The sequence below is a fragment of the Rhinopithecus roxellana genome, chromosome 6 (genome assembly GCF_007565055.1).
Source record: "Rhinopithecus roxellana isolate Shanxi Qingling chromosome 6, ASM756505v1, whole genome shotgun sequence".
Classification (NCBI taxonomy): Eukaryota; Metazoa; Chordata; class Mammalia; order Primates; family Cercopithecidae; genus Rhinopithecus; species Rhinopithecus roxellana.
In genome coordinates this window covers 151,167,524-151,178,914 of record NC_044554.1, presented here as the reverse complement: position 1 = coordinate 151,178,914, position 11,391 = coordinate 151,167,524, and the positions used below count along the sequence as shown (strand labels likewise).

At 42.9% G+C, this 11,391-nt stretch overlaps 1 protein-coding gene across 1 annotated transcript; it reads right to left on the bottom strand.

The window, feature by feature from the left end:
* Positions 1-6,814: 6,814 nt before the first annotated feature.
* Positions 6,815-10,464, bottom strand: NEUROD6 (neuronal differentiation 6). Its single transcript, XM_010353273.1, has 2 exons — positions 9,950-10,464; positions 6,815-8,641 (listed from the first exon to the last, which is right to left on the bottom strand). The coding sequence occupies exon 2, from the start codon at positions 8,618-8,620 to the stop codon at positions 7,607-7,609; it is 1,014 nt and encodes a 337-aa protein (XP_010351575.1). The 5' UTR covers positions 8,621-8,641; positions 9,950-10,464; the 3' UTR covers positions 6,815-7,606.
* Between the last annotated feature and the right edge of the window lie 927 nt (positions 10,465-11,391).

The window sequence follows — 11,391 nt, the reverse complement described above, 5'->3', positions numbered from 1 at the left end:
GCAGACAAATGTGCAGTAAACAGGTCCAACCTTATAGGTGTGTTTCTGTAGAATAGAGGCCTTTAGACCTCGCTCCTCAAACTCTGCCAGAGAACTATGGTAATTTGAACCTTTTTCACTAGTGACTTCATGACTGGTATGCCTGCAACACCTGTCAATGAGACCCCTATAAAGATGGTGTTAAAGATGGTCACTGAGATTACTAAGATTCCTGGTATTTCTCAAATTATGGATGACTTAACATCAAAGTCCCCAGGAACTACTGAGTGGGAGTAATAAAATTCTTATTCTATTAAAAAAAAAAAAATGCTGGACATGGTGGCTCATGCTTGTAATCCCAGCACTTTGGGAGGCCGAGGTAGAATGGATTGCTTGAGCCCAGGAGTTCGAGACCAACCTGAGCAACATAGTGAGACCTCATCTTTAGGGCAAAAATAAAAAAAAAGAGATGAGAGGATCGCTGCACTCCTGCCTGGGTGACAAAGTCAGACCGTCTCTCAACAAAAGAAAAGAAAAAGAAAAAATGATCATAAGGTTTCTCCTCAGAGACACCTCCAGAGCTAGGGCAGGTACGGTAGGGGGTCTTGGTTCCTGGCCCTCCACAGCTGTCTTCACCAGGAGCAGAAACGTTTCCGTGTGTATACTGACTCCTAAGATATCCTTTGAATAAAGCATAGATACTGCTGTTTTTTAAAAAAGTTGGCCGGGCGCAGTGGCTCACGCCTGTAATCCTAGCACTTTGGAAGGCTGAGGTGGGTGGATCACGAGGTCGTGAGATCGAGACCATCCTGGCCAACATAGTGAAACTCTGTCTCTACTAAAAATACAAAAATTAGCAGGGAGTGGTGACGCGTGCCTGTAGTCCCCGCTAACCAGGAAGGTGAGGCAGGAGAGTCACTTAAACCCAGGAGACGGAGGTTGCAGTGAGCTGAGATTGTGCCCCTGCACTCCAGCCTGGTGACAGAGCAAGACTTTGTCAAAAAAAAAAAATTAAAAAAATTGGTGGAAACCGTTTATCATTGATACAATGAAATGAGATTTCGGATTAGAAAAGTGGGCTGGGGATCCCTACACGAGCCTTCAGTGCCAGCTAATGGGTTGTCAAATGTTGAGAGTGAAAGTATGAGAAGCCAGCTTTGGCCAGCTACGTCCATTATCTCTCTACTTATAGACAGTGGCATGACTTTGCTAATTCTCAGTTTCTGGTAAAATAAAGATCATGGGAAGTGTTACTTCATGACTATGTTCTTAGGACTAAATAAGATGAATATGCAAAAAGGACTTTATAAATTCTAAAGTGTTACATGTAATGTCAATAATTGTCTGTAGTTTTAATAGAGAGGATTTAGATAAATAAAAATTAAAATGCATTTTATCACTTATTGGATAGACAATGAGAACCATGAAAGGTGTTTCTCCAAGGGACTGGTGTGTTGCAGTATTTTAGGAAGATTAATTTGGCATTGGGGAGTGGACTGGTTGTAGGGAAGGTGGCACAGGGGACATTAGTTGGAGACTAGGATATTTGTCCAGGTGTGAAGTGAGAAGAAGAAATCAACAGAACCTGGAGACTAACTTTAAAGGGGACAGCCAGAAAGAGAAGGAAACAGGAGAAATATTTAGTATCACTTTTTTTGCAAAGTGCTTTTCACATTCCCAATCTCATTTAATCAAAGAAGGCTCAGTGAATTTACTCACAAGAAGCTACAGGAATGTTCTGGAAGGGGCTGGCAGGAGGGGCAGTGTTTTGGAGAGGGCTTCATTCTAGACACAGTGAGTTTTAAGAGTGAGTGGGATATCCAAGTGAAGATATTTGGTGGGCTGCAGCACAGCTCAGGAAGTCCTCATGTAGATGGGACAGGAGATGGGAAGTGGGATCTCTGATGCAGTGGAGAGAGGTAGAGAGGCCTAAGTGCTGCTGAAGAGTTGAAGAAGAGTAAACAAGGATGAGGAGAGCCACAGTAGCTTGAGAGGGCTGGGGCAGCTAGAAAGCAAAGAAAGTAAGAATTGAAGAAGAGTCACTGGACTTAAGTAATTTGTTTTACTTCTTATGACGTTTATTTGACTGGAAATTGAGAATGGGCAGTTGCATCACTTGTCCGAGGGCACAGGCTAATGTACATCGGTGGACAAAGCTGGGTCCTTGAGCTTACGGCCTACAGTGATCTTCCATAGCTGCTTAGCTGGCACTCAGGGCCTTCTGTCATGAGATTTCCAGCCCACTTTTCCAATCTGATATCCTAGTTCTTTTTATTAGTGGTTTTCAACACCTTAAAAAAAAAAGCAACCACCAGTATTCTTTGTCCAAATGATATCATAGAAGTTAGGGTAAATATTAAAACATTCAGTCTCAACTGGATGATACCATAGAAGAAGATCAAAGAGGAGATCAAAGAGAGAAGGCACTGAAGAAGTTGAGGTATTCTGTGTCAGGTATTTATTGAGAACTTTGGGAAAGAAAAAGAACGAGAGGTTAATTGGGGCTTTAGGATGATGAATAAAGATGTTTGGTTGTTGTTTTATTTTGGTTCTCCAATTTGGGTCTCCAATTAGCTCCATCTTTGCCTTGATTAGAGCATCATGTGATATACTCTAGCATGAGAGGACAGATTGTAGACCCTCTCTTCCTATGTCCCTGGTATAGAGCTGCTCAAGAGAAGAACTTGAACTTTCTCCTAATTTGGATTTTCACTGAGTACCTGATGAAGAAATAGGACCCCTTTGGAAGAGGGAGGATATCCCATAAATAGGGAAGGTATCAGAATACATGAGAACATTCAGAAACAGGCCTGAGGGGAGCCATGTTGCAATTGCTCTGAGTATCAAATGGCTACACTTGAGACCTACCCTGACTCAGCACACGGGAGTGACTGAGTGCCCTAGAACCAAGAGGGCTGGGTGGTTAAAGCAAGAGAACTTTACCAGCAGGAGCTTGGGCACTCTGCCTGCTCTTTAAAACAAGAACATGCTTTTCCTTATTGGTCAGAGAACCAGAGACAGGTGATGAGAGGCAGAGAAAGCAGTTTTGAAGAGAGGTACAAATGCCCAAAAGATGACTGAGGTTAAAGGTGGGCTGATGAACTAGAACACCAGCCACACAATGTTTCATTGGAGGTGGCATCAACAGGGGCAATCTGGGCATGGGGAATATGACTGAGAAAAGGCACAGGTAGAAACAGGAATGGGAGATGAAAGCAGGTCCCTTCATGCCTTCAAAACACAGACAGCAAGAAACCCGAGGTCATGCATTTTGCAGATGAGAGAGAGACTGGACTTAAGGACAAATCTTACCTAGCATCTGCAAGCAAGGGACGCCTAAGAGACATTCGTAACACAAATGTATGTGGTCAAAAGAGAAAGAGGTAATAGAAACCAAAAGAGAATGCTTGGGAAAAATATAAGGTACCAGACAGGTAAGGAAGGAAATGGTTGGACAGTAGAATTCAAGGCATGGCTACGTGCCTAACATCCATTTTCTCTTGCATTCTTACTGATAGGACCTGATTTTATTCCAGGTGGCAATATACTTTGTTAAAAAGGATATATATTTCCCTGCTTCTCTTAAATCTACAATTAGTAAGTATAAGTCATTTGGTGGGGCTTCTATAAATATTCTCTAAAGGGGTCTGATCAGATGGATGGAACATCCTTTTACCATCCTCCTTTTTTCTTTTCTTTCTTTCTTTTTTTTTTTTTTTGAGACAGAGTCTTGCTCTGTCGCCAGGCTGGAGTGCAGTGGCGTGATCTTGGCTTGCTGCAACCTCTGCCTCCCAGGTTCAAGCAATTCTCCTGCCTCAACCTCCCCAGTAGCTGGGACTACAGGCATGGGCTACCATATCCAGTTAATTTTAGTATTTTTAATAGAGATGGGGATTCACCATGTTGGCCAGGATGGTCTCGATCTCTTGACCTCGTGATCCACCTGCCTTGGCCTCCCAAAGTGCTGGGATTACAGGAGTGAGCCACCATGCCAGGCCTCCTTTTTTCTTCTTAATTGGAGTGAAGATGCAATGTCTAGAACTCCAGCAGCAATCTTGGGCCAGGAGGTGAATGAGAATGGAAGCCCCACACTAAAGATAGTGGAGTTGAAAGGTAGAAGGAGCTTAGGCCCCTGGTGCCCCTGGCACAACCGTATCAGTCCTGGACTACTTCCCATGACTTCTCTATATGAGAAAGAAGTACATCTTTATTTTGTTGAGGCCACTGATTGATATAGATATATATCCTGATAGATATAAAATATGGATCATATATGTACACACATACACACATATATGTGAAACCTGATCCTAATAAAGGAAAAAGAACAAAATTGTGTGAAGGCGAATATAAGACTGACATAATTCAGCTCAAAAGAAGAGATGTCTAATCAATATGGAAGACAATAGTGGTTAAAAGCATTCAGAAGAGAGGAAGATTTTTCACTCTGGGAGGTGAGGGAATCATGAGGTCAGAAAAAGAGCAAAGATTTCAACCCAAACCTATCTGACCCCAAGCCTTGCATGCTCTTTATACTATACTATTTTCCCTTCTACTGGAGTGCTATCTTAAAAAGATTTTGCAGTGCATGGCATCTGTGATGTTGGTGTTTGAATGAACAAGTCACATGATTTCTCAGGATTGCAATCAAGAGAGAACAGGAAGAGCTCTGCTGGGGAAGAAAACTGACAGACAGCCAGGGTGGTGTGTAAAGGGCGGGTTCCATGCCAGAGGTTATCAGGAGCTTCTGAAGGAGGACTAAGCCACAAGGATCGCCCAACACCCCGTCACACACAGCACACTGTCCCCCACGGCAAGCATCACCGAAGAAGGGAGCAACCATTGCATTTTTGCATCCAAGTTTTTAAAGAAATTTCATATTCTCAGGGATCTGTGCCCGAAAACCCGGCTCTTTTGCTTGAGCTCCTTATGGACAAAGCTCTGAGATCAGAAGCTCTTGGAGGTTTGCTTCTTCCTCACTCAGCCAGCTGCTTTTCTTCCTAGCTCTCCCACATTGCCAGAGGGGGGCGGGAGGATACATCTCTTGTTGCAATCTCTCGTTCCAACGTGAATTTGTGACCGCGGAAAGACTGTGCGGGTTTCAAAAGTTGTCTGAACCAAGGTTCTGAGCAGGCGCGAGGCTGTTCTCAGTTGGGCAGCGGGTCACCTTGGAGCAAGGATCAGGGGAGAAAAATGGGGCCCGGGGGGTGGGGGAAGCCACATCTCTTCTGCTAGTGATTTAACAGGACCGCTTAAAAAAATAAACCAAAAAGGCCAGATTCTTCCATTTCCAGATGCTTCTTCACTTTCTTGCTGCTTGCTCAGACAGGATGAGCAATGGTCGGGCTTTTAGTGTCTGAGGGTCCTTAAAGAGGCCTGGGAGTCCCGGACACAGTGCCAGGGAAAGCAGGTTTTCTGCGCATATGGGAGGAAGCAAGCGCGAGTCACTCCGGTGCAGAGAGACAGGCAGAGGGGACAGACGGTTGTCTAGTTTGGGCAAACTTCTGTCTACCTGGGGCGGGGGCACAGTTCCTCCTCTCTCTCTGGCTTTTCCCTCTGCCCTCTGGGGTTTGAATGAACAGGTGCTAACACACCAGCTTAGAAGGGCGCGTTCAGCACCCACGCCAGCAGCTGCTCGGCACCTTTGCCCCTCGGTGGCTGCTGCCAGGCGCACCAAAGGCCCATGATCGTAAAGCTGGAGGCGTAGAGGGAGAGGGCGACACCGTCCTCTGCTGAATGGGGAGCGGGCCTCGCAGCCTCGGCTCAGGAAGTCCCGCCAGTCGTAGGAGGGGCAGGGCAGGGTCAGTTCTCGGCTGCACTTGGGCAAGAGAGAGCTGGAGCTATCGCCGCCTGCGCCGCGTTCCTCCTTGTGGCACAAGGGGCGGGTGAAGGGGCGACCCCCTTTCTCCCTCTCCGAGCGAGTGCTGGGCAGTCTCCAGGCCCGCGCGCTGCGGTGCGCTCGCCGCTCCCCATGCCACCCGGCCCCTTTCCTGGGCAGGCCAGGTCAGTGTGGGCGCCGCGGCCCGGGTTCGCAGGGCGCAGGCCCCTAGCCCCCAGGGCGCCCACTGCGGGCGGGACACGGGCTTGCAGCCTGTGCCAGGGCGGCCACCGAGGGACGCGACGCCGCCAGCAACCTCTCCCCACGCCGCCCGCCAGGCCCTGTCGGGCCCGCGCCTGCTCTGGCGGTACAGACACGGCCCCCAAGGGGCAGCGCTGGCCAGGCTCACCCAAGACCTGCCCCGTCCCGCCACCACCGCACCCACTTTCTGCTGCCCTCATCGGTCTGCGCAGCTGTCCCCACTTCTTCCCCTGAGGCAAAACTGCACCAGAGGGCATCTTGGCAAGGTCATTGCCACCCCGCCCACGATTGTAGAAGAGGCTCAATCCTGTTTAAGAGGTTTAGCTCCCCAGGCGCTATTATAAGTAAGTTTTTGGTGGCCTTCTATAAGGAAACTTTTAATCACACAGAATTTAGCCTCTGATCGGCCAGACATTTAAACGGCGCAGAGTAAAACCTTCCATTTTTAACATCCACTCTGGTGTTTGCTGGAAATTTGCCACCGATTTTAGGCTCGAGCTGAAGGTTACCAGGATTTATCATTGTTTCCCCAGGATGTTTAACCCTCATGGGCTCCTCTTCTTTCATTTAAGACACTTGAAAAAAACAATTCTTGTAAGCGCTTTGGCCATTTTGTTTAAGAAATTTGTTTTAGCTCCTACGGTTTTGTAATCCAGAAATATTTCTGAAATGAGGAGTGGGGAGTATTGGAGACAAAAAGCAGCTGTGTACCAGGAAATAATAAGTAGCATGCAAAAATATCACAGCTAATAGATGTCCTTTACGAGTGGAAATATCTATGTTTAATTGCCTTAAAAATGTGGGGTGGAAAAACACAATTATACATTGTGATAACAAACCTGTACAGTTAATTTCTGAATAATACAAAACAAGTGCTGAAATTTTTTCTTGATGATTGAGATAATTGTCCCCAAATTATGACATCAGCTACCCAAATATCATGTTGCCCCATCTGCAAATACTTGAAGAGGAATAGTTACCAATTGAATGCATTTAGATTCATCCTTAATAAAAAGAAAATTGCATAGCTTTTTATATTGTTGCAAATGCATCTCCCAATATCATTGTCAGCTTAGTGATATTCTCAATATTTTAAAATTTCAATTTTTAAAAGATACATAATATATAATTCCTAATAATTATAAACACATCATTTTATTCATCTGATTTTAATAACATGCATTTTATAATTACTGTACAACCAAAATAGACATTGAATTATGCTGTGTGCATGTCTTTATTCAACAGTATATTCTTAGACACCTTGTTCAAACAAATTAAGTAAGTTTAAAAGAAAATTAAAAAGGAAAAAATCTTTCCAGTAGAAACAGAATCACAGTGCTTTACAGACAAAAGGAAAGGAAAAGAAATTCTCATACGAAAAGAGATTTATTATTACATAGAAAATTCTCACAATAGTTGAAACACACTTCAGAAACTAGTAAACACCTTAGATAGAGTTGTGCCAATTACTCAGCCCACAAGCATCTGCTTTGTCTTAATTAGACGGGGAAGGTGAATGACCACTGTTTATTTTCATTTTCCTCATTAATTATGAAAAACTGCATTTAATTCATCTTGCATGGTGAGAGATTGGCTGCGCAGATGTAAGTCGTAAGGGAAGTGGCTGTCGGTGGGCAACCTGAACATGGCACCCTGCCCAAGGGGACCCCTGGGTGGCACTGCACAGTAATGCATGCCGTAATTGTAATTTTTGCCATAGTCCAAGGTTTCTTCTTGCTTCAGGGAAAATATCCCATTATAGTTAATTGGGGGAGGACTTAAGGGACCTTCAAACTGGGGGCTGGCACACTCAGGGGAAGTACTTTCATAGAAGGATTCATACGCACTGCAATAATTGTAGGGTTTCATGGACTTGGAATTATCAAGAGTCCCATGCCCTGGGGGAGTGGTGAGCTCAGGGCTGTGGTAGGGTGGGTAGAAGGTAGAGTAGGGTGACCTTGTGTGGTGCGCAGCCTCCCCACCCTGACCCATCAGGAAACTCCTGGCGTTGAGCTGCAAGCAGCCTGCCACCAAGTTTGTAGTTGGCTGGGAAAGACCTTTGCATAAGTTTTGGACGAATGTGAGCAGATCTGGTCTCTTGCCGATTCTCAGAATTTCAGAAAGTGCCCAGATGTAGTTTTTGGCCAGTCGTAAAGTCTCTATTTTGGACAGTTTCTGGGTTTTAGAATAGCAGGGGACCACTTTTCTTAAGTTGTCCAGAGCGTCGTTGAGGCCATGCATCCTGTTCCTCTCTCGCGCGTTCGCTTCCTGTCTCCTGAACTTGACCCTTTCCAATCGCAGCTTGGTTGTCTTTTTTTTCCTAAGACCCCTCCTTCTAGGCAACCCATTTTCATCTTCCTCTTCCCTGTCTTCCTCCTCTTCTTCTTTCTCGGTTTCTTCTCCAGGGGCCCTTTTGATGTTTTTTCCTCGAAGGACAATCTGTTTGGAAAAGCTTTCTGGTTTCTTAATCTGCTTCTGGTCCTCGCATTCTCTAGAAAACTTTCTGCACATCTGGGATTCTGGCATTACAACAGACTCATCAAATGGTAGTGTTAACATGGTTCTCTAATCTTAAATTACCTGAAAAAATGCCAGCACAATATTTAAAGAGTTTTCATTTTTAAAGTTTATACACTTAAAACATATTTAATTATTTCATCATAAGACTACAAAAACACGTGAAAAAGACTGATTCTGGGGCTGATTTTTTAACATTAAATATAATTTTGAGTTTGTGAAGATAAGTAATTATGAAGACATTGATGCATTCAATAGGATTAATTTATATGAGCAAATTATCAAAAGAAAATAAAAATGAAACATATAATTATTGTGATCACCACCATCTCCATTTCTCTTTGCCTTTAAACTGGATTTTAGTACCCCCCAAAAAAGATTGTGGAATTCAAGCAAATGCAAAACATGAAATTTCAATGCAGAATTTCATTAATTCTAATTCCCCTGAGCACAAAATGAGAAGATAAACCAGTTTTTAAAATGGAAAGTACTATCTCTCCATTAGCTGACAAATTTGTGTTCTTTTTTTAAAACAAACAAACAAACAACACCTTAACTTTATTTGCTGTATCACACAACTGTGAATTTAGATAAGTGGGTGTGGGAATATACAAATTTAAAGAAAAGATTATAATCAGAGTCAATTTTTAAACTGATTTTTTCTGATCAGTAAAGAATTATGTAAAAGAGCACTATTTTCCCAGCCTTCAAAAAGAAAAGGGGATTAGGCTAATTTGGAATAAACTCTATAAATAAATTTAAAACATAAAAATCACTGGCAATTTCTTTTAATTAAAAAAAAATTGAGACTGATTTTATTTACATTTAAATTTTTTCCGAATAGAATTGTCTGTTTACTGCTGTTCAAATCATCCTGGACAAAAACCACTCTCGTAGTGTTTTTGTTCTACGAGCCATACAAGTCTCCCTCTAGCTAATATCTGACAGGAACGGTCCAAGGATTCTGACTGCAATTGTGCACGTGTGTTCAGAATCCCAAATGAAAGGGGAAAATAATTTGTGTTTCAAATGCATTTTGGTTTTTGTTTGGTGAAGCCGCAAGTATTTTCATCTAAAGTCTTCCAACAAATAGGCACATTAAAGCAGAGACTTTTCAGTTTAACAATCTCCAGCCCCCTCAACACACACATATACACACGAACACATACACAAACTCTTAGTAATGTCCACATACTTGCAGTGTTACATAATAGCAGTGAAAGTATGTGATAATTACATCATAAGAATGAAATATGATAAGAAGTTATAGATGGCAAAGAGCATATAAATACTATAAGACAGTGACACTGTATCTTTAAATACTTGCATGCAAAGCCAGCATCAATTGAAGTATATCTTTATTTATATTACCTTAGGTTTTAATTTCATTCAATAATCAGTTTTCATTTTGGGTCTTCCAAATCTTTTCAGGCTGAGTGTCGCATCGTCTCCTGGAGTCTCTAGATCTGTGTATATCTGCACTATCTCATTGATCTCTAAAAAGTGACATTGATGCCAACTGCCAGAGCTGGTACCCATGCCATCTGCTAGTGACGTCACAGGGCAGAGAGAGCCATGTGATCCTCTCTCTTGGGACCTTCATTCTGCACTGATCATCTGGCATCCCTGTAAGTGGGTACCAGCATTCATGCATCAACACAGAAGGTTAGACTGATAGGAAAAAAATCTGCACCAGCATTTCACGTACAGTAGGTGCATTTCTCCTCGAGCTGCTTCGGTTTCACTGGCAATCTGTAGAAATAGCTGTGTTAGTGTTCAGTTTCGCCCTGCCAACGGTGCAAGTATTAGGTGGTCGTTAATATTCCTTTCATTTACAAGGTGGGCTTTTGTGTGAGCAAGAGGTTTTTGTTGTTGTTGATGATGTTGTTTTGTAAAGATCACCATCCCATTTGTGCACCTGGGTATCCAGGGAAAGAAAGCCATGAAAAGGAGCTGGAAACTGGTCTTAAGATGTTTAACCAAACTAAGATTCGTGTAAGTGAACAGGGGTCAACAAAGGTTTCATTTTCTTGTTTTGTTTCACAGCATGTAACTTATGAGTGTGTGTCTGTGTGTTCTCTTATTAACATGTAAGACTTCTGTGCTTCTTAGGGATTTGGAAGAAAAGAACAGCTTCTCCATCTGGGGTCTGTGAAAGACATCCTCAGATACTACCCTTCCTACACTTGCTGGTATCTTTCACCAACTTTTGCAGAGACACTGCAAGTCCATTGTTAAGGATTTCAAACTACATACTTTGTCCTCTGCGGAAAGTCACTAACTTCACTCTTTCATTGTCCCTTATCTCTTCCCAGCCTTAACTTGCTTGTTCCTTCTCATTTCAGACACAATAAACATAAAAATTATCACTTAGCTTTTTGTCTTCCTCTCCCTGACATTCTGCTGAGTATTTTAATCAAAGATTAGTTTTCCTGTTTTTGTTTCTTTTTTTTTTTTTAACTTTCAGATTTTTTTCTTTCTCTTAGAAATCTTGTCCTCGCATTTTTCTCTAGACTAACATCAATTTAAATATCTTCTTGTTCTTTTATCAGTGTCCAGTTGTTCTTCCCGATCAGGTGTATTTCCGATTTATTTTTTTCCCCACTCCACACTTTTGATTTCTTCTTAACAAAAGCAGGGTGGAAACAGTTAAGCAAAGCTGGCAAAGCCTTATAGATAAAACGAACTGTGGAGCCAGAGACAAACTCTACCTTCCTCCCCTTTTCTCTTCTCCCTTGCCCCCACCCCTATAAAGGACATTTGATTTCAGGATTGCCTGCCAGTAAAGTAAAAAGTGAGCTTACACATAAATA